Genomic DNA, 27,362 nt, shown 5'->3' with positions numbered 1-27,362 from the left:
TTTGTGATCAGGCCTCTCTCGGTTGGCAGGTCAGTTAATGGCGTGTACAGGATTGGGCTGTTTGCCTTGAAGGAGATCCCGGCTGGTGTGGAGCTCACTTACGACTATAACTTCCATGCCTTCAATGTAGAGCAACAGGTACGTGTGCTATTTTCCTTTAATTATTTCTCACACATTCCTGCTGAGGTCTAAAAGTACCACAAGCTGTCTGATGAAACTCGGAAAATTAACCATTATTTCTAATAATTAGATTTGTACCTTGTGTTATTTGCAGGATAATGTTGATATTCTTTTATGCTTTAAGTCGTATAATCGCTTGGCTATGAACTTAAGAAGCGAGGTTAGGCCAAACATGTCAGAGATCAGGGGTTTTACCCTTATTTGGCAAACGTAGAGGTATTTTTGTGACCTGATGGTTTAGCTTAAATGCAGGAGGGAGTAATTTTGCTTGGAGGTTCAGTAACTTTCCAATACATGAGAAAAATTACAATCTTTTGTGTCATTTGCTGCTGATTACTTATGGCTGCGACTTGCTCTACTGGTACAGCCAAGCCTTGTGGTGAGCTCCCTATCCTAGCAAAGACACAGAAAGCACAAGCTTCTGTGTAATATTGTCCATTGTCTACTAATGTTGTAATTAATGAATAATATCTCTTCACGTCTTTGTCCCGCATGTCTTTTTTGATATACATGGTCCAGGCTCGTGGAAGAGCTATGACAGAGAAAATATCATGACACAACATAGCAAAGGGGAAACACCAACAGTATGGAGTAGGGATATAAGGTAGACGGAGACGGACAAACAAGGGATGCGGGTAACAATGAGGGGTAGAGGAGAAAGCAAGGGGTGGACAAGATGGATGCATAAGCAAAAGTTTGGGAGGGTGGGGTGGTTTAATGGGTGTAGAAAATATCATAGGTTTTGATGGAGGATAACTTGGGGTGATGGTGAACAGTTGTCTTGAAGACCTGGAGGGAAGAATGAAATTGAAGAGAGTGTGGAAAGTGGTTCCGTTCCAAAAGCAGGAAAAAAAAGAGGAATAAATGAGTGGAGGTGAGCGGTGGTTCTGAATTTAAGCAGTTTCACGAGGAAGGTGTTGATTATGGACCGCGTGCGTCCTGTAGATACAGCCGGACCCCAATATTCGTGGTTCCAACATTCGCATACACCACTTATTCGCGTACCCCGTGTGTTTGTGGTTCATAACATGTGACCTGCTTCGACATTCGTGGCTTCACAGTTTTTCGTGGAATTTTTGATTTTCCCTTATGAATTACGAACCGCCTGGAAACTATCTTCCCCCCCCCCCCCCCCCCCCCCCTTTTCCCATTGAAACAATGCCTCAACATTTGTGGATTCGACATTCACAGCATTTTTCAGCGATTTGTCCCCTGCGAATGTCAGGGTCCGACTGTACTCTACTGGGGGGGGGGGGGGGGGGGGGGCGAAGAGAAAGGTCAGAGCACAAAAGAGAGGGCAGAGGGTGCAAAACCAGAAATGAAGCGGAGGAAGACAGAGTGACCACTGACCTGTTTGCGATGGTGAAGTGATAGGCCCATTGACTCGACTTCATCGCAAGAGATTCCGATGATCTTGAAAGCCTTGGTTTCCATGGCGTCGGGTTGATCAAGATGTGAGCTAGGGGAGCCAACCCAGAGGGGAGAGCAGTACTCCATCAAGTTGTGGATGAAAGCCTTGTGGGTGGGTAGGAGCTCAAGTGGATCGGGGCGGTCACGGATTTTCGAAGCTGTTCCACGATCTTCACGCACGCTCGAAGCTAAGTCATTGTCACATTTGTATTCTTGTTTAAACTGTTTATCTTACGTGTGTGTACCGTTTAAGTGTCCCTCGGAAGTTTTATCGGGGTTAATCTTTCATACCTGTAAAAAATAGTCGAGTATCTCGTGCCGCGCGTGGCCACGCGGCCTAGTTGTTGAAGCTTCCGACCTGGAGGCTTGGTTTCTCTCCGGGCATCCAAAGTGGTTATTTTTTCATTCGTGTGTTTGTCAAATTTCAACTCGTTACTTTATCGTCCATGCTTTATTGTTTGTTTATAGTTAGTTTTGGTTTGAATTTCCTGTAACTCGTAATTAATTAATCCTGTTCTGCGCCTCGTGTGCGGCCTTGTACCCCTGTCGGTGTTTGTTAACTTAAGTCCCCTACATCGTGTTTTGCTTGGCTCTCAGTTTTTCCCTTCGACACCGAACGTAATACTCTCTGTCTAACGTTTTAAATCCCCACCCCACCCCACCCCCCCCAAAAAACAACAACAAAATAAATAAATAATAATAACATTTATTTTTCCTTTCTCCACGTGTGCCGTTGTCTCATCCTGTACTTTCTGTCCAGGTGTATCGCGGTGCTTTTCGCCCCGCCCCCATTATCTCCTTGCCATCCACCTTTTGCCCTGTTCACGTGACTCGTGGTGGTCCCTCTCGGCCCTCCCCCCGTTGGTATTTTGTGCATATAAGATTGTTCACGGTTCTGTTTAAATATTATTTTAAATATGTTTAACCTTTCCCCTTCAGTGGTTTATTCAGTGGAATATTACAACACGCTGTTTTTCTTCCTATTTAAAAGGCTTTTCTCAATTTCCTCTCCAACTCATTCCACGTCAAAAAAAAAGAAATTCAATATCTTATACGTCTCCCTCACTACATGGTCTAAATTCACATTCATTCCATCCCTCCTCCATCGTTCTGAATCGGATTGCTAACTTGAAAATCACAACAAACCCAATTTGTTATCAATGTTCGTCTTTCATTAATCATCCACTTTCTAAACTCCCCTCTTGCCCCTCCCCTCCAAATCCCCCCCCTTGCACCTACACTCCTAAACTCCCCCCTTTCCCCTCCACTCTTAAACTCCCCCCTTGCCCCTCCACTCCTGAACTCCCCCCCTGCCCTTCCCCTCCTAAAGTCCCCCCTTGCCCCTCCCCTCCAAATCCCCCCCCTTGCCCCTCCACTCCTGAACTCCCCCCTTGCCCTTCCCCTCATAAACTCCTCCCTTGCCCCTCCCCTCCAAATCCCCCCCCTTGCCCCTACACTCCTAAACCTCCCCCTTGCCCCTCCACTACTAGACTCCCCCCTTGCCCCTCCCCTCCTAAACTCCCCCCTTGCCCCTCCCCTCCTAAACTCCCCCCTTGCCCCTCCCCTCCTAAACTCCCGCCTCACTCCTCCCCTTCAAAACTCCCCCCCAACTCCTCCCATTCAAATCTCCCCCCATCCCATTCCTCTCAAATTCTCCCTCCTCCCCCCTCCTCAAAGTTGCCTCCTCCCCACCTCGTCTCCCTTCTATCTCATGCCTCCACCCCCCCCAACCTTCTACTGTCCCATGCCCCCCCTCAAACAACTCCTCACTCTGCCTCATCCCTTCACCACCAAACCTTTCATCCTCCTCATCCTTCCCTTTCTTGGAACTCTTCTGTAATCTCTGACACACTATCAACTGCTCTCCCTACCTCCCCCTCTCATCCTTCATCTTACCCTACTCCTCCCCTCCCCTGTCCTGTACCCGATGCTCCCCCTCTCTCTTCTTTAACGGTATGGACCTCAAACATCCGGGGCCTTCGCTCAAACCTGACTGATCTCTCCATACAGGTTGCTTCTGACAATCCAGACTTGATCTGCTTAACAGAGACTTTCCTCCTTCAAGATGTCTCTGATTCCTCAATATCTCTTCCTGGTTACTCCCTCTTCCGGTATGATAGACCTGAGCCTCGTCCTGGTGGTGGGGTGGCTATCTTTATCAAAAACTCTCCTCCTCACTCTCCTTGCACTGCCCTCTCTCCTCCTCACCCCCAGGAGTACCTCTGGCTACGGCTTCCTCTCCGCTCCCACCTTTTGTTCATATGTGTTCTGTACCGTCCCCCAAACAGTGATGACTCAATTTACATTTCACTCTCTGACAACATGGACCAACTTCTATCCACTCATCCCAACTCTCTCTTCCTCATATGTGGTGACTTCAACTGTCATCATGCCACCTGGTTGGGTGTGGGTTCCTCTCTCACCAGTCATGGCACCTCAGCAAAGGACTTCTGTGACTCACTGGGATTGACACAATCTGTCAATTTCCCGACCCGGATCTCAGCCAATGGAGTTTCTTCTCTTCTAGACTTGGTTAGGACAAACTTCCCTGCTAATGTCTGCTGCTCTTCTTCTGCTCCAATCGGTTCTTCTGATCATGTGCTTGTCAAAGTGGACATCTCTCTGGCCATTCTCAGAGAGCCTCCTCAGCGTCGAAGAGTCTGGCATTTCACTCAGTCCGACTGGGACGGGCTTCAAGCAGCCATCAATCGTCTGGATTGGTCTCCCATCTCCACTGCCTCTGACATCATTCTTCCTGGGAATTCTTCCAAAGCAAACTCATCTCTCTCATGCACAGATTTATCCCATCTCGTCTTCAGTTGTCTTACCCTTCCTCCCGTCCATGGTACACCGAATCTTGTGGTGAGGCAGTTGCCCTGAAACAACTTGCCTTTGCCTCTTGGAAGGCTAATCCAACTGAAGGCAATCTCAGTTCCTTCCACCAAGCTCGGAACAAGTGTGTGTCTACCCTCAGGAGTGCCAGGAAGCACTATCTCTCCTCACTCAAGAACGAACTCTCAAACCTGTCTCCTTCCTCCAAATCCTGGTGGCGTCTGGTCAAATCCGTTTCTGGTGTTTGTTCCCCCTCCATCCCCTCCCTTACCTCAAATGGCCACACAGTTGACATCGCACGTGACAAAGCTGAATGCCTCAACTCTGTGTTTGCCTCAAAATCCTTAGTCCCAAACCCATCTCTCTCTGTTCCCACCTTTCCCAGTCGAACCCAACTGCTCCTGGACTCTGTGTCCTTCTCTCCTGACAAGGTGGAGGAGTTTTTGTCTAACCTCGACTCTGATTCTGCAACTGGACCAGACGGCATCAGCCCACCGGTCCTAAAATCCTGCTCTGCCGCTCTATCTCACCCTCTCTCTGTGCTTTTCACCCTATCTTTTGCTCAAGGTCATCTGCCAGCATCCTGGAAATCAGCAAACATTACCGCTTTATACAAAAAAGGTGCAAAAACAGATCCTTTTAACTATAGACCAATCAGCCTGCTCCCAATTATCAGCAAAGTCATGGAATCCATCATTGCTTCAGATATGAAATCTTTCCTCTTCTCCAATGGCTTGATCTCTGATCATCAATTTGGATTCAGACCAGGTCACTCTACTCTGGACATGCTGCTTCTCCTGTCTCAACAATGGATGGAGGTCCTCAATGCCAAACAGGAAATCAGAGCTGTCTCCCTTGACATATCACGTGCCTTCGATACGGTCTGGCACCCAGCTCTGCTCACCAAACTCTACTCCTATGGTATCCATGGAAATCTCCATGCATGGCTTGCGGACTACCTCTCTGGTCGTAGTCAACGTGTGGCCCTGAATGGATTTCTCTCATCTCCCCTTCCTGTTCAGGCTGGAGTTCCCCAAGGCAGTGTGCTGGGCCCTGTGCTTTTTCTGGTCTTTATCAATGATCTCTCCGACTCTCTGGAAAATCCTCTCTATCTCTTTGCTGATGACTCCACTCTCTGCCGCTCCATTTCTCTTCCCTCAGATTGGCAGTCTGCAGCCTCCTCACTCTCTGAAGACCTGGACAAAATCACAGACTGGTCAAACAAGTGGAACATGTCTTTCAATCCTCACACTCTTACTGTGTCTCTCCGAAAAGATCGACTGGACAACCCTCCCATCTACTTTCTCAACCATCCTCGCCAAGAAGTTCTGTCGCTCAAGCTTTTGGGTCTCACTATCTGCCATGATCTTTCTTGGGAAAACCACATTTCCAAGCTGGCCTGCAAAGCCAGTCGCCGACTGGGCATCCTCCGTCGTGCGAAGTCCTTCCTAGGCATACCTGAGCTCCTCACCACATACAAGGCTTTCATCTGCAGCTCAATGGAATACTGTTCTCCCCTATGGGCTGGTGCTCCTGCCTCACACCTAGCTCGGCTTCACGCTGTTGAAACCAAAGCTTTCAGAATCATTGGAATCTCCCGCGATGAAGCTATCTCTGAGGGCCTTTCACTCACTCACCGCAGGCAGGTAGGTGGTCTTTCTGTCTTCTACCGACTCCTCTCTGGCCTTGCTCTCTCTGTGCTCTCTCTGTGCTCTGTCCCCCAAATATTCCTACAGGTCGCACAAGATCTGCCAGCAAGCCTCTGATGGTTAAACTGCCGAAATCTCGGCTCTCTGCTCACCTTCACTCCTTCATTCCTCTTTTCTCCCGCCTCTGGAACAAACTCCCACACTCCCTTCAATCCCACTCCTCCCTCCAGGTCTTTAAAACAGCTGTTCACCACCATCTCTTATCTTCCCCCATCCAAAACCTTGATCTTTTCTACCCCCACTAATTCACCCCGGATCCACCTTGTTTGTAATTCCAACTTCTTTCCTGGTAGTCCTGGCAGTGTCCATATGTTTTATGCCTCTCCCACCCCCTTTCCCATGCCTCCCCCCCAAAGCCCTCTCCCTCCCACAGATCTCTCGATGTCTCCATGTCTCTCGGTTCCTGCTCTCAAATGTTGTGTTTGTGTCCTTCCCCCTCTCTCCCCATCTTGTCTACCGCTCCCGATGTTATTTGTTTTATGTGTCGGTTTGTCTTTCACGAGGCTCTTTCACGAACCTCGATCTTGTATACAAAAAAACAAAAAACAAAAAAACAACGTGTGTCAAGGAAGGACTTTGTATGATGGAGGATGCCCAGTAGGCATCTGGCTTTGGAGGCCAACTTTGAAATGTGGCTTGCCCAAGAGAGATCATGGCTAAGAGTGAGACCTAAGAGTTTGAGTGACTGAACCTCTTCGAGAGCGTTGGTGAGAAAGTATATGGGAGGGTTTGTGGTATGGTCCTGTTGGAGAGGAAGAGCGAGTTTGTGGGATTTCTCAGGATTGAAAGACATATTCCAACTGTTTGACCAGATTGTGATTTTGTCATGGTCTGAGGAGAAGGAAGAGGCTACTTCCCTGTTTGTATAAGCTCCTCTCCTTGGATCAATGTGTTGAATACAAAAGAAAGTTATATGGGCATTTAATAAGAAGTGTATTTGTGCTCCAGTAAGTATCTTCAATTGATGTAAGGCTTTTGTGACGATGTATAGTCTTTCTCACTGCCATTTGTTTTTCTGGCAGCAAACTTGTCTCTGCGGGTCTGAAAACTGTCGGCGGATCATTGGTGGCCGCAGTCAACGTCTAAATGTAGCAACCCTCAACCAGGGTCTGAAGAAGCAAGGTTGTCCCAAACATAAGCGCAAGTCAAAACACCGGCTGCAGAAGCAGGTATGGGTGCATCGTTGGTCTCTTTGCCAACATTGCACTTTCTTGTCAAAATATAATACCAGTATCCTTTGTTTGTTTGTTTATAAATTTTTTCTTAATTTTAATATCATGGCTCATAACCCTGTGCACGGCTTATGAAAGATACCCTTTCTTTCAGAAGGGTCACAATGTAAGTGAGACTGGTTCACAAGGCGGAAGTCCACATAAGCCTCCACAGCCCATCCAGATGAAGCACATGTCCAATAGAGAGAGGTAAATGCCATCACCTGGGTGTTCTCAAAGTGTGTTTGAAGTGAGCCCTCCAATTTTGTAATGTCATTATAGAATAAGTATACAATCCTTGATTAATGTTTCCATGAAGCTCTCCTTTTACCCCCATCACCTCCCTGCAAAGGAATTTCGTCCTGAAACATCACGTGTTTCTTGTCCGAAACTGGGCATGCATCTACCAGCGGCGTGAAGAGGTTGCTGGCCAAAGAAAAGATGGCGTTCAGGGGCACACCTTGTCTCCTTATAGCAGATGGAATGGCATCACACGTGATGATGGACACATTAAATCAGGTGCATAAGCCGTCCATGGCACTTTTGTGACCAAAGTGGACAGGATAACTGTTAAAAATGGTATGATGTTTGTATGAACAGATGTTCGGAAGGTGGGGCTACTTCTACTGGCAAATTTTTATTCACCCTAGTTTTTTCATCTACAAATTGTAATAATTAAAAAACCCTCAAATTATATAGATGATTGATTGCTTATAGTAGTAGATGCTTGTCTTTTGGCATTGTGCATGGTGATCTTAGGTTTGTCTGTGGCTGCTCGGCCATGGAAACCCTTGGGCAGATGTCTTGTCTTTTATGCGAAGCCACACAATAATTATTTTTGCACCCAGCTCGTCTTATAATCGTCTTATAATCTTATAATATAAAGTGAGGTCATCTTATAATCGAGACTGTCTTGTATTCGGGCCAATATGTGTGGTAATACCTGCTCCATCAGGGAGCGAAATATGGTGCCAACACCCCCCCTCTCTCTCCAGCAGTGCTCAGTGGTTAAACCAATTTCACTATTCCATGTGTTCCTGTGCAAATTTAAAGTTGCATCACACCCTTGCCTCATCAGGAGGTGGGGTAGATGGCATATTTATTTCATTCAGAATACATTTTTATCTTGTTTTTGTTATATTTTCACTTTCCTTTTTTTCTTCTCCCATCTACTTCTGAAAACGTCTGTGAGCATTTTTCTTTCCTTGTCTGTTTCTCTCTGCGTGTTATATAAAGCGTCTATGTTATGCGTCTATGTTATATAAAGCTCTTTTGAAGTCTTGAAAATTTATACTCAAATGGTGATCATAACTTTAGAACCAACAATTGGCTTTTAATTTGATGATGTGTTTCCGTTAAAGTTCATGGAAGAGCAGAGTAGCAGGCCAACTTGATAATGTATTAACAGTGGTGGTATCGGGGTCAGAGTTGGACAAAACAAGTAAGGGAATGAGTGAATAAGAAAAGAGGAGAGATGAGGGAATGAATGAATAAGAAAAGAGGAGAGAGAAAGTGAGAGAGAGAGGAGGGGAGGAAACACAATAACAGTAACCTACAAGTAGGAGATACCTGCTGTTGGCCTCATGGTTAGGGCAGCGGGCTTGGGATCCCTAAGGTCCTGAGTTCGAATCTTGTTGAGTTAATGCCAGGTGGGGTTGACTCAGCCTGTCATCCTTCCGAGGTCAGCAAAATGAGTACCAGATAACTGTTTATAGAGCGGCATTGCATTAGCGGCAGACGCACCCACTGAAAATGATTCAACCAGCAGCCGGGTGGCTGCACATGAACAACCACCACAAGTAGGAGCGTTAAGTTAGGTAGAGTTTTTGGGGGTAGAAAAAATGGGAGGTATATATGAGAATGACATGATACAGAGGTACACTGCCTGCTTAAAGTTCTGGAGTGAAGAGTGTGATTGAATCGCCTCTGCAAGGCAATTCTTATTAAATTTATATATATATATATATATATATATATATATATATATATATATATATATATGTATATATATATATATATATATATATATATATATATATATATATATATATATATATATATATATATATATATATATATATATATATATATATATATATATATATATATATATATATGTATATATATATGTATATATATATATTATATATATATATATATATATATATATATATATATATATATATATATATATATGTATATATATATATACACATATATATATATATATATACATATATATATATATATATATATATACATATATATATACATATATATATATATATATATATATATATATATATTATATATATATATATATATATATATATATATATATATATATATATATATACATATATATATATATATATATATATATATATATATATATATATACTGTATATATACTATATATATATACTGTATATATAGTATATATATATATATATATATTATATATATACAGTGAAACCCTGACTTACGAGTGCACCAACTTACGAGTTTTCCGAGATACGAGCCGTCGCTCGGGCGGTTTATTGCTTTGAGCTGCGAGCTGAGATCTGAGTTACAAGCTTACGCCACCCGCCACCAAGTGGGTTCCGGTCACGTGGTTATCTTGCCGTGCAAGCATCTCTGCCGTATATCGCTGCTGCTTTGTTTTCGCATTTTGGTTATTTTGGAGCTTACGCCACCCGCCACCAGGTGGGTTCCGGTCACGTGGTTATCTTGCCGTGCAAGCATCTCTGCCGTATATCGCTGCTGCTTTGTTTTCGCATTTTGGTTATTTTGGAGCTTACGCCACCCGCCACCAGGTGGGTTCCGGTCACGTGGTTATCTTGCCGTGCAAGCATCTCTGCTGTATATCGCTGCTGCTTTGTTTTCGCATTTTGGTTATTTTGGAAAATTTCTTAGTTTTAACCATGGGTCCTAAGAAATTGAGTGCCAAGGGCAGTACTGAGAAGAAGAAGAGGATGATGTGCTTGGATATAAAACACGCAATCGTTGAAAAACATGAGCGAGGTGTGCGTGTTGTCGACTTGGTGAGGCGGATGTGAAGGCAGCTGAAGATTTTATTATAACTTTTGCCGAACTGATAGAAGCCGAACGATACATCCCCCAGCAAATCTTCAACTGTGACGAGACAGGGCTCTTCTGGAAAAAGATGCCGAGGAGGACGTATATAACGGCAGAGGAGAAGAGCATGCCAGGCCACAACTTGTTCAGAGTGCCGGCGATAGCTCGCCTTCTCTTTGTGGAAAACATGGTGAGATCCTTAACATCCAACAACTAATGGGACGCAAACGGGGCGCCCAGTTTAGCGGTACACACATTGATGAATCACCCTGCCTGTGATTCACCCATGACAGGTTATAGCTGGGTCGGGATTCAAACCCAGGCTGGACAGTTTAGAGTCAAGTGTGCGTACCTCCAGTCCAGGCCATCCTGCCAACTTGTATGCTGCATACAGGTGAAATATAAAGCGCGAGATATTTTTATATATACTGTATATTTAAAAAAAAAATTGGTGTGGTTTTTGGCGGGCTGGAATGGATTAATAGCATTTCAATGCATTTTAATGGGGAAATTTAATTTGAGAAACGAGCAAATTGAGTTACGAGCTCGGTCACAGAACGAATTAAACTCGTAAGTCAAGGTTTCACTGTATATATATATATATATATATATATATATATATATATATATATATATATATATATATTTGTTACGGAACCCAACGTCCGCCTATGGTTCCCCTTTGAGGGGGGATTAGTCCCCTCGATTATTTCTGACCGACGTGGTCCCTGAAGCTGCACTGCGGCCTCCGGAAAGGCCGGTGAGCAGCTTCGTTCGCGACCGCGGATAAGATGTTAATGGATTGCCGAGCGGATGGCAGCCGCGGCCCGAACCGTTAACAAAGACTAGACCCGATTCTTGAACGTTGACCAAATCGTGCCACAGGTTTTCAATGGGGAAAAGACAAAGACGACACGGATGTGAAGAAGACGAAGACGAAGGCAAAAGGTTGGAAATACTACTATTATTTATTATTACTATTTACACAATGAAAGAAACCAATGAAGAAGGAAGGATAATAAAATAATGTAGAAAGAGGGACGGACCAGAAGGACACAGTGAAACTCTAGCTTAACTAAACAGGCTTAACTTATTACCCAGGACAGAACACACAAAACAAACTCACGTATACAAAAGGATGGAAGGACAGGAATCGTTTGGAGGGATGAGCAGGTGGGATCACAGGGCACAGCGAGCAGGTCCACTCCGGGCGGGAAGCGAGGAGCCGGCAGCTCCTTGTATTCGGCTTTACACCGCACACCGGCAGGGTCACTCGCTGCCCTGTCAGGGCTTCACGCGGCTGGTTGAGACGGGGCTGGTTGAAGCGGCTCTTTGTCAAAGGCTTTCCGTATCTCTCACGCAACAACCACCCAAAGGCTTTCCGTATCTCTCACGCAACTCCGGTGCAACTCTCAACTCTCTCCCGGTGGACTGCCAACTCTCTGACGCACCTGGACTCATCTGCCGTATCTCTCATGTATCTTCCTTTAGCGATCGTCGCACCCTTCTCTCATACCTTCAGCACGGGTGTGACACGCCCTCGTCGGTTTCGGTACCGCCCTCCCCCCGTGCTCTGTTTCGTGACCTTGTATGGCAATCCCCCGGGCTTGTCTCCTTATTTGGGCATGGCGCCGACGGCACGCCCCTCGTGGCGAGCCACAGGCTTGTTTCCTTATTTGGGCATGGGGCTGAACAGCCCCGCCCTTCGTGGCGCGCCTTGGGCTTGCCTCTCCCTGGCAACCCCGCCCCTCCTGTTCAAACAGAGCACGGAGCACATATTCACTATAGCAGCGAAATGAGAGGGCGCGCACCCCACGCTTGTGAACTGCTTCACCCAGAGATGGAGAGTTTGGCTGGGAAATGGAATTATTGAAGGGGAGCTATTCTTAATTGATTCGGTGCAATGGAGTATTAATTAATGGAAGACAGCCTTAGCCTAATACACAGAATAAGGAAATAAACTACCAACAAGGAGGAAATCTATGATTGGCTAACGTGATTGTTGATGACCTAATTACGGGACGCCCTTTTGACCTTTATACACAACTGGAGGAAGGAGGGTGATATTTTTACAACAATTTACACAACAATAAAAAAACACAATCCTCATATCGACAACAATATATATATATATATATATATATATATATATATATATATATATATATATATATATATATATCCCTCTAAAAATTGCCTCTGCAAGGCAATTCATATAAAAGAAGCAAAAGAGTAGCCTGGAGGTTTCATTAACCAGGAGGGGAGATTACTGAAATTTATCTGAACCCGCATACCCTCCCCAATTCTACTACGATGCATCAGAGAGATCTAGTGGAGTAACCTGCAAAAAGCAAGATAGGGTTTTCCAGAGCAATCGGAGTGGTTGTTTATGTGCAGTGCCTTCAGGATGTATTCACACCCCTCAACTTTTTTTCACATTTTGTTGCGTTACAGCCTGATTGGGTTAAATGGGTTAAATTGAGATTTTTTGTCACTGATCTACACATAATACCACATATTGTCAAAGTGGAATTTTTTTTTGATTTTTTTTTTTTTTACAAAATAATTTCAAATGAAAATCTGAAATGTCTCGAGTCAAGAAGTATTCAACCCCTTTGCTCCAAATTGAGCTCAGGTGCATCCCATTTCCTTTAATCATCCTCGAGTGTCTACAACTTGATTGGAGTCCACCTGTGGCCAATTCATTTGATTGGACATTATTGGAAAGAAACACACCTTTCTATATAAGGTTCCACAGTTGATAATGCATGTCAGAGCAGAAACAACCATGAAGTCCAGGGGACTGTTCGTAGAACTCCGAGATAGAATTGTGAGGAGGCATAGATCTGGGGAAGGGTATAAAACAATTTCTAGTGTTGACAATTTCCAATAACACAGTGAGCTCCTTCATTAGGAAATGGAAGGAATATGGAACTACCCAGACTCTTCCTAGAGCTGGCCATCCGATCAAACTGAGCAACCGGGCAAGAAGGACCTTGGGTCAGGGTGATGACCAAGAACCCAATTATCACTCTGACAGGACTCCAAAGGTCATTGGCTGAGATGGGAGAACCTGCCAGAAGGGACAATGACCCCAGTACTTCACAAATATTGGCTTCATGGGAGAGTGCACAGACGGAAGCCACTCCTGCGAAAATGGCACATGGCAGCACACCTAGAGTTTGCAAAAAGGCACGTGCAAGATTCTGAGAGCATGAGGCAAAATATTCTGTCTGATGAGATGAAAATTGAACTCTTTGGCCTAAATGCAAAACACTACGTCTGGCGAAAACCGAGTACAGCTCATCACCCATCTCGCACCATCCCTACCGTGAAGCATGGTGGTGGCAGCATTATGCTATGGGGATGATTTTCAGTGGCAGAAACTGGGAGACTTGTAAGGATAGAGGGAACAATGATTGGAGTCAAATGCAGGTAAATCCTTGAGAACCTTCTTCAGACTACAAAGGACCTAAGACTGCGGTGAACATTTATGTTCCAACAGGACAATGACCCCAAACATACAGGCAAAGCAACACTGAATGGCTTCAGAACAAGAACGTGAAAGTCCTTGTGTGGTCCAGCAAAAGCCCAGGCTTGAATCCCATTGAGAATCTGTGGAAAGTCGTGAAGATTGCTGTTCACCCACACTCCCCATCCAACCTGAAAGACCTTGAGCAAATCTGCAAGGAAGAATGGGAGAAATTCCAAATCCAGATGTGGAAAGCTGCTCCAGACATTCCCAAGAAGATTCAAATCTGTAATTGCTGCCAAAGGCGCTTCTATGAAGAAATGACTCGTGGTTGCATACGTATGTAAATTATATATTTCGGCATTTAATTTTAATTATTTTGTTAAAATTTCAAAAGCAAAAATTCCACTTTGACATTATGGGGTATTATGTGTCAATCAGTGACAAAAGAAATCTCAATTTATTCAATTTTAAATTCAGGCTGTAACAACAAAATGTGAAAAAAGTCAAGTGGTGTGAATACTTTGTGAAGGTGCTGTAGATGATGAACTAGACTAGGTTACAGACAGTGCCTTATGGCAATCTAGTCTCCACTGGGAGAGAAGTGGGTTGATTGATGACATTCATTGACAGCAACGCGTTGACTGCATCAGTGGTGGAAGTCAGAAAGGCAGATAGGGAGGTAGTCTTGTATGCTTCAGGCAGCGAGTTTTGCAAGCAAAGCAGGATTCCAAACTGTGTTGAATGCTTGAGATATGTCGAGGGGAGATGGTCCTGGTTTCTTCTTTGAGATTGAGGGCCTCTAACCATTGTTGATGGGAAATAAGCACCATGGCCATAGTTCAATGACCCGGACAAAATCCATACTCATGGTTTGAGTTCAGACTGTTTATCAGGAGTTATGATAAGGTCAAAGGTCACATCAGGAGTTGTGATAAAATGTTGTTGGAGATCAAGTCTTATGATTAAATCTGTACATGTTCAAATGATGGACAGGTATAATTCTGAAATGTGTAATGTTTTTTTCCCTCATTGCCTATAATGTTTTATTCAAATATATGCACAGAAAAACCAAAAATGGAAAAGCTGAAATAGATCACATGATCTTAATGTCTCATACCTGTGACGACCAGCTTCCGCATTTGGCTTTCACCAATTTTGCAGCAATGTGTGACTAAATCATATATGGCTCCAATAGGTGCTCTGCTTTTTTCCGCAGACGTGTTTATGACACAATTTGCAGCTTTGCAGACTGCGCGCTCGGTCCGCACGAGGCGCTTGGCTGCTGCAGAAGGGAACACGGAGGTGACACGTACTGCACGTCTTGCACAGGTGTTCATGGACATCTACAAAATGATCACAACGCAGAAAGGTGTGTTGATAGATGCTGATTAAACAATGGTGGAGGGACACAACAGAGGGATATGTGGAGGAAGAATGTGCGAATGGGAGGGGGACACAAAGTAAACAAGCTGGATACAAGCTCAAACACGGGGAGGGTGGGGTGACAGAGAACAAAAAGGACAGAGAGTGCAAGACCGAAATGGAGGTGGTAGAATATTGCCGTGTTCCTCGCGATTAAAATAGTCTAAGACAGGGGTGGCGAACCCGCGGCTCGCGAGCCGCATGCGGCTCTTAGCCAGCTCTTGTGCGGCTCGCGAGAGGCTGCTCTATCGGTGCATGTTTTTACGTTTTAAAATGTATTTCTATTACCAAATCAAAATGCATTTGAATATTTGACTATACTGCCAATAAATTTGCCAATATTTTTTAAAATAAAAGGTAATTTTGTGGTAATGTGTTTGACAGAAATCTCCCACTCATGCATGAGCCCAAACATGAAACACTTTCGCGCGCAGACCCGGAAGTTTGTTAGCTCGGCTAGCACTAGCCCAGCGGCAGTGACCGAATCGCCATGGCAGAGTCAGGAAAACGTAAAGCTAAGCGCAAATATGAAGAGGAGCACAGGGCATTTTTGCCTGAATGGGAGCAATTGTATTTTTTTACGGAGCGAAATGGGAAACCCTTGTGCCTGATTTGCCAGACTGCACTGTCGCATTTTAAAGCTTCAAACCTGGAGCGCCATTTCACCTCACTCTATGATAACGTGGCCCGGGATTTTCCCAAAGGCAGTGAACTCCGCAAGCACAAGGTAAATGCATTGAAACGTCAGTCAGAGAAGCAGACTCAGTTTTTTCGGAAATGAACAAAGCACTCGGAGACGGTAATAAACGACCTATTAAAACTGATAAGCTATGTATTATGATAATTATGACATAACCATAATGCATATAATTATTAATTATGTCATTAGGCCTATAAGTTGCTGTTGTAGTGTGAGCATGCAGGTGTTGTACGGCTCTTTGCAATGGTGTGAGGGTTTTTTTTGGCTCTTTATGTTGGACTGGTTAGCCACCCCTGGTCTAAGACAACGGATTGCCGAACCAGCTTTAACTCCGAGGCGTTCAGTCAAAATTATACCGGAAGATATGCTTGGGGGCAAGTGGGGGGGTGGGGGGATGGGAGAGAACTGAAGAGCTTACCTTTTCGGATCCCAACGGCAGTCTTCAACCTGTCATAAATAACTAAAACAAAACAGAATTAAAATGTACAAAAATAAAAAGCAGGTAACAAGGAAACAACACGATAAAACTAAATTCCTAAATGGGACGTCCCCACAGACAGACTCGAAAAACAGACGAAGGGAAAAAGAACTGGAAAATAAATGTGCTTGGTTATTTAGTGGGCATTTATCTCAACTTGGCCCGGGTATCTCGTCAAGAATCGTTCAGGCCCTCCTCGGAACGCGCAATCCGGACGCGGCTCTGGTGTTGGTGGGAAAAAGGCCTTCCTCACCCTCGTGCACTAGGCAGCGCTCGTTGGCGTGAAACGGGCCTTACGCGCGAAGCGAACGGCAGGCATGCAGCCCGCTCTTCCACGCCGTGCTTGTCCACCCATCCTCTGCACGGAAAACCGCAGTTCCTGGGCCGTGGCTCTTCCTTAGCACAACCACCAGCAAGATGTCCCAATGCGGCTGCTCACGATCAAGCTTCCCCATGCAGAGAGCAAAGCACAACCATCCACTATCGCTTTTGGAACGAGAAAGCGCAAAAGGGAACGTTCACTCTCAATGCCCAGATGCCAGAAGTAAGAGGGGAACGAGGAGAAGATGCCGGTACACAACCATTCACTGCCAGACCCAAACCGAGAAGGAGCACTGTCCGCTGCTCCAACCACTCTGTCCACGCCGCTCTGACGGCATCCGTGCCTGCCTCTCCAATCAGCGAGTCCCTTCTTACTCGTCCTTTCTGTCAATCAAACCCCGGACCAATCACTGCCCCTCTGGGTACGGCTCTCGGCCTGCCCGTCCTGTGCGATTCACCACGTCCGGATAATCAGCGCTTGTGCTTCATGCATGGTTTTCGGTGGTTTTATTAATTAGTGGTGTAGTTATTGGGCGATTTTGACAAGTGTCTAGTGCGGTGTCATTAAGAACAAAGGTATAGATTGCAGAGGTATTTATAAACGGAATTAATTTACCCATAACCCCTGAGCTAATTAACAAGCCCCACTCCTCTGATGGGGACGAATATACAAACTTAACCCGACAGTCCGGTCTAATACAAAGTCCCTACTTATTACATGGGGTGGTTCTGCTTCTTCATGACAATCGGAGCACACTAATCTATACATTCTACCTGAACTAAGGTCTCCCTACCCTCACAAACATAACAATATATTGAGACCACTGGCCTGCCTGTCAGAGTTGTGGGAGTATCAGGCCTAGAGTTTTGGCTTCATCATGGGAGATTCCAATGATTTTGAGGCCTTGGTCTCCACAGCATAAACATTTGAAAGTTTTGAGATGGGGGTGCCATTCTCAGGGGAAGCATACCATCCAGCTGCAGATGAAGGCCTTGTTTGTTCTCAGAAGTTCGGGTTTGTCAAGGAAATAATTTGCACCACAAAGGATGTGCAGTCGATGGCTGGCGTTGGAGTTTCCTCAAGTTTACGGCTCATTACCTTCGCAAAAGCGGAAGGTTATGTTTTGATCGCTGTGTATTTATTTGTATGTCTGTGTGTGTGTGTGTATGTTATTCGCATAACTCAAAAAGTATTCAACCGAATTGCATGAAATTTGGTGGGATGATTGGTTATTATACGGGACACATTTGATTAGATTTTGGGAGCGATCGGGTCAAAGGTCAAGGTCAAGGTCACGAAAAGGTCAAAATCGTATTTTTACCAAGTACAGAACAGTAGCTGCGGCGAAGGTATGCGCTCTACCGAGTGCCCGTTCTAGTTTGCAATTGGAAATGACCATTGTGTTTTATTGTTTGAAAAGCTTATTTATCTGTTGTTTTAATCCTGGTTAATTTTGTGAGTATTTGTAGTTGTATTATTACTTGTACTTGATCTTGTTAACCTACAGACGGGACGGGTCACCTGCTTTCCTCCCCACTGCTGAACTTGCCTTCAAGGAAAAAGTAAGTGTTTTGATGTAAATTGAAACGTTTTTCGCATGCAGTTTGCTTTGCACTACACAGTGGCGATATGAACAATTATTTGTTTGGTGGATACCTCGGTGATTATCGAGATTAAATGCAAAATTAATGGACGTTTAAATGCCTTTCTCAAAGGTAAAAGTTTCTCCAGTTTCTATTGGACAAACCTCAACTGCTGCTACCACCATACTATCGCATCATTCACATCTCCCATTAGCCATTGTGGTTCACCTATAGCTAAAATGTTGTTCGCATGATTTGCCATCAATAGGTACCCATTTCAACCTTCGTATTGACAAATCGGTGATGCAGATTGAAGTGCCTCTGCGATGTTTAAAATGAACACATCAAAGCAGTGTGTGTATAGGTGATTAAAGATTCATTCATTCATTCAAACGAGTTTTCTCACCTTGCATCACTCACTCTCACTGTTGCCATTTCAAGCTGATGAGCCTAAAAGGTAGGTGACATGGCAGTCCATCGACCATAAAGCCATGTGATTCAGATTCTACGTTTTAGTTGGTTTGTGAGATTGCCTTTAGTACTCTGGTGGCAACACCTGGAACTTGCAGTTGTAAAAGTGGAAACGAAAAGTTTTTAGTTTTGGGAAAGACAGTTTTCTGTGAAGCTGGGAGAACTTTTTCTACGAAATTTTCTAGTTTCTAGCTCCCATATTCCCATATCACACTGCTCGTGATTCTGCTAGTGCTCGTCTGCTGCTAGTCTGCTCGTGATTTCGCATTCTCGTGACATTCTTTGCTTGTCGTATCAAGAGAACATAAAATGTAGTCACGTAAACAAGGTAATGCCATCGCGTGGAAGGTTTTCATTTTATCCCCTCAGTGTATGTACAATGGCCTGATGAATAAATTGTACACAATAAATGTTACAAAGGTGTGTCAAATACATATTCAGATGATGTTAACTGCATCCCTAACTTCTCCTTTAATTGAGGTTTATTCGAGCTTTTTTATACCTCTGCTGACGACGTCACCGGAGGCATTATGTTTTCAGGTTGTCCGTCCGTGATAGGTTTTTGTTACCGCGATAACTTTAGAACGGCTGAAGGGATTTAAATCAAACTTGGTACAAGTATGTATAATGATGTAAAGATAAACGGATTAGAATATAGGGTCGAGGTCAAAGGTCAGAGGTCCCATTCGATAAAAATTCTGTCACTGCACTAACTTGTGAACCAGTGATGGGATTTTGAACAAACTTGGTACAAGTATATATTATGATGTAAAGATGAGCTGATTAGATTTCAGCATCAAAGGTCAAAGGTCATGTAGGGCAAAAATGTGATACTTGAGAACAGCTGAAGGGATTTAAATCAAACTTAGTGCAAGTATTTATAATGATGTAATAATATGGCCAGAGGCATATATTGTTCAACGTCACAATGTCGAAGAGTGCCACTCCAGCTTCTTTCTGCTCTTACTCACCCAGGTGTCCTGAATACTACGAGAAAATCACAGACCCGCTTGACCTCATCACAGTCGAGAAGCAGATGCTAATGGGCTTTTATCGCACTGTGGAGTCATTTGATGCTGATGTGCTGAAGGTTTTCAGAAATGCTGACGTGAGTTTAAAACCAGTAAATGGAGATTCTTATTTGGATATCGCGAAGCCCAAAAAATAAATTGTGCACAATCAGAGATACACAAATCGTTTTTTGGATGAAGTTGTGTTGTCTGGTTCTGCAGAAATTCCATGGGCGCAAGTCTACAGTGGGCCGCGCTGTGTGCCGGCTGCGCAAGGTGTACTACGGTGCACGCCACGAGGCACAGGCACACCTCGAGGAGATTGTTGGAGAGACTGGGAGTGAAGCCGATGGCAGCGAGGAATCCGCAGGTGGCGTAGAGCGTAGCGATCCTGGTGATTCTGGAGACGACATCATACGATGCATCTGTGGCCTTTACAAGGATGAGGGGCTCATGATCCAGTGTGAAAAATGCTTGGTATGTATGTTGATAGGGTCGTATCATCCTTGCCATGTTTCTATCAATCACTAAGGAACACCTTCCTTGTTGCCAAGACGTCACTGTAATTTATGGTTTGAAACCCGGAGCCTGATGGATTTGATAGAATATATGAATGAATGATCGTTTTAAGGCCATTTTCCCCGCTAGAGCGGGTGTTAGCCTTGCGGGCCCCATGACAATCATGGTTCCCTGTTTGAGGCAATGTTTTAATGGCCGGATGCCCTTCCTGACACCAACCCTTAGTCGCCTCTTACGATGTGCAGGGATACCGTGTACCTATTCTAAATCGGTGTACACACTGGGATTATTCATCCCAGCAAGCTGGTACTCAATTTGCCGACCTCGGAAGGATGACAGGCTGAGTCAACCCCCCTGGCATTATTTCAGTGATCGACCGGGATTCGAACTCAGGATCCTAGGATCCCAAGCCTGCGCCCTAACCGCTAAGCCAACACCTGGCTGCATGGATTTGATAGAATCCGTTAGATTATTTCTGGAAAGCATGATATTTTGCTGATTAACACGTGCAGCTTTTCTGGCATTCCACTCAAACTCAAACATTCTCAACCCTGGTCATTCTCAACTCAAACCCTGGTGTTGGGCTAGCGGCTAGGGCGCCGGCTTAGGATCCTAGGATCCTGGGTTCGAATCTTGGTCGATCGCCGGATTAATGCCAGGGGGGTTGACTCAGCCTGTCATCCTTCCGAGGTCGGCTAATTGAGTACCAGTTCACTGGTAATTCCCTGCTTGTCGTTGAAGGTGGCAAAAAGGGTTGTCGTCAGGAAGGGCATCCGGCCGTAAAACATTGCTTCAAAAAGGGGACCAAAAAAACAACAACTACCACGGTCCCCGAAAAGGCCAACCCCCGCTTTGCGGGGAAAAATGGCCTCTAAACGGTGGTTTTACTCAAATCAAATATGAGACTTAGTAGAGTAAATCTCTTTTGCGAGATGTAAAGGCCAAATATACAGACCCTGAATACACGTTCATATTATTGTGTGTGGACAGGTGTGGCAGCACTGTGACTGTATGGGCCTCACATGTGATGTGGAACACTACCTGTGTGAGGAATGCGAGCCCAGGCCAGTGGAGAGGGTGAGTGTAATGATGGCTACAGAGGGAATATTGGCGGTGGATGGGGACGGGGGTCGGGGGGGGGGGGGGGGAGGGCATGTTAAAAACTGCAACTTTGTGCATGTAACATCTAAGCATCGCAAGTCTCTGGGAGTGGTGGAGTGTCTAAAACCTCGTTGAATCGCCCTCATTGGTGTGGGCTTCATTCCAGTGGCTGCTCCTAATAAATTTCCATGCCCACACTGTCCACGGAATTGTCCATAAACGGTTCGATTTTGCTATTTTTGTTATAGAGCTGTGCATTTGTGCCTGTTTTTCCCAAATATTTTCCATAATTTTTTTTCATCCTTTTTTAACATTTTTGCATCAGTGATATAGTTTTTAATTTTGACATCTATTTTAATAATCTTGCTTTCCCATGAGCCTTGATCTAGGAAAGGAAAAATAAATTGTCATGTCCGCAACCACAAAACCACAATTGAGGCAGGTCGCCGACACACTGGAGCAAAAACTCCACTCTACCTAAGCGGTATAAATCTCGAGCCAAAGGCAAGCAGAACGTCGGTCTGCGCTTTGTCGTGATGTTAATATCACGCTAGTGCCAAAACTCTCTCATGCACAGATTTATACCATCTCGTCTTCAGTTGTCATACCCTTCCTCCCGTCCATGGTACACGGAATCTTGTGGTGAGGCTATTGCCCTGAAACAACTTGCTTTCGTCTCCTGGAAAGCAAATCCAACGGAAGGAAATCTCATTTCCTTTCACAAAGCCCGAAACAAGTGTGTGTCCACCCTCAGGAGAGCCAGGAAACAATATCTCACCATTCTCAAGACCGAACTCTCTTATCTGTCTCCCTCTTCCAAATCCTGGTGGCGTCTGGTCAAATCTGTTTCTGGTGTTTGTTCCCCCTCCATCCCCTCCCTCACCTCAAACGGCTTAACGGCTGACTCCGCACATGAAAAAGCTGAATGCCTCAACTCTGTGTTTGCCTCTAAATCTTGTATCCCAAACCCATCCCTCTCTGTACCCAGTCGTACCCAGCTGCTCCTGGACTCTGTGTCCTTTCCTCCTGACAAGGTGGAAAAGTTTCTGTCAACCCTCGACTCTGATTCTGCAACTGGTCCTGACGGCATCAGCCCACGGGTCCTAAAATCATGTTCTTCTGCTCTTTCACTCCCTCTTTCTGTTCTCTTCACCCTCTCTTTTGCTCAAGGTCATCTGCCATCTGCTTGGAAATCAGCCAACATCACCGCTTTGCACAAAAAAGGTGCAAAAACAGATCCCAGCAACTACAGACCAATCAGCCTTCTCCCAATTATCAGCAAAGTCATGGAATCCATCATTGCTTCAGATATTAAATCTTTCCTCTTCTCCAATGGCTTGATCTCTGATCATCAATTCGGTTTCAGACCTGGTCACTCTACTCTGGACATGCTGCTTCTGCTTTCTCAACAATGGATGGAGGTCCTCAACGCCAAACAGGAAATTAGAGCTGTCTCCCTTGACATTTCACGTGCCTTCGATACGGTCTGGCACCCTGCTCTGCTCACCAAACTCTCCTCCTTTGGTATCCATGGAAATCTCCACGCATGGCTGGCGGACTTCCTCTCTGGTCGTAGTCAACGTGTGGCCCTGAATGGATTTCTCTCATCTCCTCTTCCTGTTCTGGCTGGAGTTCCCCAAGGCAGTGTTCTGGGCCCTGTGCTTTTTCTAGTCTTCATCAATAATCTCTTCGACTCTCTGGAAAATCCTCTCTATCTCTTTGCTGACGACTCTACTCTCTGTCGCTCCATTCCTCATCCCTCAGATCGGCAGTCTGCAGCCTCCTCACTCTCTGCAGACCTGGACAAAATCACAGACTGGTCAAACAAGTGGAACATGTCTTTCAATCCTGACAAATCTCACACTCTTACAATGTCTCTCCGAAAGGACCGACTGGACAACCCTCCCATCTACTTTCTCAACAATCCTCTCCAAGAAGTTCTGTCGCTCAAGCTTTTGGGTCTCACTATCTGCCATGATCTTTCTTGGGAAAACCACATTTCCAAGCTGGCCTCCAAAGCCAGTCGCCGACTGGGCATCCTCCGTCGTGCGAAGTCCTTCCTTGGCACACCTGAGCTCCTCACCACATACAAGGCTTTCATCCGCAGCTCAATGGAATACTGTTCCCCCCTCTGGGCTGGTGCTCCTGCCTCACACCTTTTTTTTTTTTTTTTTTTTTTTTTTTTTTTGTATACTGAATCGAGGCTCGTGAAAGAGCTAACATTTACTTCACAAACAAATCAACCAGACAAACAAAATATATAAAAAGCGGGAGCGGAAAACAAGATGGGGAGAGAAGGTGAAGCACACAAACACAACATTTGAGAGCAGGGAGATGTGTGGAAGGGAGAGGGCTTGGGGGGAGGAGGCATGGGAAGGGGGGGGGGGGGGTGGAGGGAGAAGTATAAAACACAAGGACACCAATGACTTCCAGGACAGAAGTTGGTATTTCAAAAAAGTGGAATTGGGGTGAAATTAGCGGGGGTAGAAAAGATCAAGGTTTTGGATGGGGGAAGATAAGAGATGGTGGTGAACAGCTGTTTTAAAGACCTGGAGGGTGGAGTGGGATTGAAGAGAGTGAGGGAGTTTGTTCCAGAGGCGGGAGAAAAGAGGAATGAAGGAGTGAAGGTGAGCAGAGAGTCTTGATTTTGGCAGTTTGACCATAAGAGGGTTGCAGGCAGATCTTGTGCGACCTGTAGGAATATTTGCGGGACAGAGCCCAGAGAGAGCTGGGGGGGCAAGGCCAGAGAGGAGTCGGTAGAAGATGGAAAGACCACCAAACCTGCCTGCGGTGAGTGAGTGAGAGGCCCTTGGAGTTAGCTTCATCGCGGGAGATTCCAATGATTCTGAATGCTTTGGTTTCAACAGCGTGAAGACGAGCTAGGTGTGAGGCAGGAGCACCAGCCCAGAGGGGAGAGCAGTATTCCATTGAGCTGCGGATGAAAGCCTTGTATGTGGTGAGGAGCTCAGGTGTGCCAAGGAAGGACTTCGCACGACGGAGGATGCCCAGTCGGCGACTGGCTTTGGAGGCCAGATTTGAAATGTGGTTTTCCCAGGAAAGATCATGGCAGATAGTGAGACCCAAAAGCTTGAGTGACAGAACTTCTTGGAGAGGATTATTCAGAAAGTGGATGGGAGGGTTGTCCAGTCGGTCTTTTCGGAGAGACATCGTAAGAGTGTGAAATTTGTCAGGATTGAAAGACATGTTCCACTTGTTTGCCCAGTCTGTGATTTTGTCCAGGTCTGCAGAGAGTGAGGAGGCAGCAGACTGCCGATCTGAGGGATGAAGAATGGAGCGACAGAGAGTAGAGTCATCAGCAAAGAGATACAGAGGATTTTCAAGAGAGTCAGAGAGATCATTGATGAAGACCAGAAAAAGGACAGGGCCTAGAACACTGCCTTGTGGAACTCCAGCCTGAACAGGAAGAGGAGATGAGAGAAACCCATTCAGGGCCACACGTTGACTACGACTAGAGAGGAAGTCCGCCAGCCATGCGTGGAGATTTCCATGGATACCAAAAGAGGAGAGTTTGGTGAGCAGAGCGGGGTGCCAGACCGTATCGAAGGCACGTGATATGTCAAGGGAGACTGCTCTAATTTCCTGTTTGGCATTGAGGACCTCCATCCATTGTTGAGAAAGCAGAAGCAGCATGTCCAGAGTAGAGTGTCCAGGTCTGAAACCAAATTGATGATCAGAGATCAAGCCATTGGAGAAGAGGAAAGATTTCATATCTGAAGCAATGATGGATTCCATGACTTTGCTGATAATTGGGAGAAGGCTGATTGGTCTGTAGTTGCTGGGATCTGTTTTTGCACCTTTTTTGTGCAAAGCGGTGATGTTGGCAGATTTCCAAGCAGATGGAAGATGACCTTGAGCAAAAGAGAGGGTGAAGAGAACAGAGAGAGGGAGTGAAAGAGCGGAAGAACAGGATTTTAGGACCCGTGGGCTGATGCCGTCAGGTCCAGTTGCAGAATCCGAGTCGAGGGTTGACAGAAACTTTTCCACCTTGTCAGGAGGAAAGGACACAGAGTCCAGGAGCAGCTGGGTACGACTGGGTACGGTGGGTACAGAGAGGGATGGGTTTGGGACACAAGATTTAGAGGCAAACACAGAGTTGAGGCATTCAGCTTTTTCGCGTGCGGAGTCAGCCGTGTGGCCATTTGAGGTGAGGGAGGGGATGGAGGGGGAACAAACACCAGAAACAGATTTGACCAGACGCCACCAGGATTTGGAAGAGGGAGACAGATAAGAGAGTTCGGTCCTGAGAACGGAGAGATATTGTTTCCTGGCTCTCCTGAGCGTGGACACACACTTGTTTCGGGCTTTGTGAAAGGAAATGAAATTTCCTTCCGTTGGATTTGCTTTCCAGGAGACGAAAGCAAGTTGTTTCTGGGCAATAGCCTCACCACAAGATTCCGTGTACCATGGACGGGAGGAAGGGTATGACAACAGAAGACGAGATGGGATAAATCTGTGCATGAGAGAGAGCAGTTTGCTTTGGAAGAATTCCCAGGAAGAATTTATGTCAGAGGCAGTAGAGATGGGAGACCAGTCCAGATGATTGATGGCTGCTTGAAGACCGTGCCAGTTGGCCTGAGTGAAATGCCAGACTCGTCGACGCTGAGGAGGCTCTCTGAGAATGGTCAGAGAGATGTCCACTTTAACAAGCACATGATCAGAAGAACCGATTGGAGCAGAAGAAGAGCAGCAGACATTTTCAGGGAAGTTAGTCATAACCAAGTCCAGAAGAGAAGATGCTCCGTTGACTGAAATCCGGGTCGGGAAATTGACAGTTTGTGTCAGTCCCAGTGAGTCACAGAAGTCCTTTGCTGAAGAGCCATGGCTGGTGAGAGAGGTACCCACACCCAGCCAACTGGCATGGTGACAGTTGAAATCACCACATATGAGGAAGAGAGAGTTGGGATGGGTAGATAGAAGTTGGTCCATATTCTCAGACAGCGAGATGTAGATGGAGTCATCACTGTTTGGTGGACAGTACAACACACATATGAACAAAAGGTGGGAGCGAAGGGGAAGCCGTAGCCAAAGGTATTCCTGGGGGTGAGGTGGAGAGAGGGCAGTGCAGGGCGAGTGAGGAAGAGAGTTTTTTTATAAAGATAGCAACCCCACCTCCAGGACGAGGCTCAGGTCTATCATACCGGAGTAGGGAGTAACCTGGGAGAGATACCAAGGAATCAGAGACATCGTGAAGGAGGAAAGTTTATGTTAAGCAGATCACGTCTGGTTTGTCAGAAGCAACCTGTATGGAGAGATCAGACATGTTTGAGCGAAGGCCCCGGATGTTTGAGGTCCATACTGTTAAGGAAGAGGAAGGGGGAGCATCGGATACAGAACAGGGGGGGGGAGCGGTAGGGTAAGATGTGGAAGAGGAGGAAGAGGTAGGGAGAGCTGTTGAAGGTGTGTCAGAGATTACAGAATAGCTCGGAGAAAGGGAAGGATGGGGCAGACAAAAGGTTTGATGGTGATTGGGAGAGGCGCAGTGAGGTGTTATTTGACGAGGGGGAAGAGCGAGGCAGAAGGTTGAGGGAGATGAAGGTGAAAGCTGGAAGGGGGAAGAAGCGGGGAGGACGCTTTGAGGGGGAGGGGTGAGAGGGGAGTCTAGGAGGGGAGGAGTGAGGGAGAGTCTCGGAGGGGAGGGGTGTGGGGGGAGATTTGAAAGGAATGGGTGATTGGGAAGATTTGGAGGGGAGGGGCAAGGGGGTAGATTTAGAGGGGAGGGGTGATGGGAAATGGGATTTTGGGGTGATGGGATTTTGAAAAATGTACGATTAATGGGAAACGAACATTTATTGCAAAATGAGTTTCTTGAGACATTCGAGTCAAAAATACGTTTGAGGACG

The 27,362-nt window shown here is 45.6% G+C and overlaps 1 protein-coding gene across 5 annotated transcripts in view; it reads left to right on the top strand.

The window, feature by feature from the left end:
- LOC137434479 (histone-lysine N-methyltransferase ASH1L) overlaps positions 1–27,362 on the top strand; it is a 149,159-nt gene that overhangs the window by 100,828 nt on the left and 20,969 nt on the right. For 4 of the 5 annotated variants that reach the window (XM_068127522.2, XM_068127525.2, XM_068127520.2 and 1 more), the window contains 9 exons: positions 30–138; positions 7,154–7,300; positions 7,458–7,552; positions 7,695–7,861; positions 15,112–15,264; positions 18,325–18,379; positions 19,847–19,979; positions 20,104–20,358; positions 21,391–21,477. In XM_068127522.2, coding sequence (XP_067983623.2) covers positions 30–138; positions 7,154–7,300; positions 7,458–7,552; positions 7,695–7,861; positions 15,112–15,264; positions 18,325–18,379; positions 19,847–19,979; positions 20,104–20,358; positions 21,391–21,477 — 1,201 coding nt within the window. The remainder of the gene's footprint in view (positions 1–29; positions 139–7,153; positions 7,301–7,457; positions 7,553–7,694; positions 7,862–15,111; positions 15,265–18,324; positions 18,380–19,846; positions 19,980–20,103; positions 20,359–21,390; positions 21,478–27,362) is intronic. The other variant, XM_068127523.2, reaches the window with a different exon arrangement.

Source organism: Myxine glutinosa, chromosome 10 (assembly GCF_964187855.1).
Source record: "Myxine glutinosa chromosome 10, kmMyxGlut1.1, whole genome shotgun sequence".
NCBI lineage: Eukaryota > Metazoa > Chordata > Myxini > Myxiniformes > Myxinidae > Myxine > Myxine glutinosa.
The sequence above is the reverse complement of the archived record's forward strand: the minus strand, read 5'-3'. Positions and strand labels throughout refer to the sequence as shown.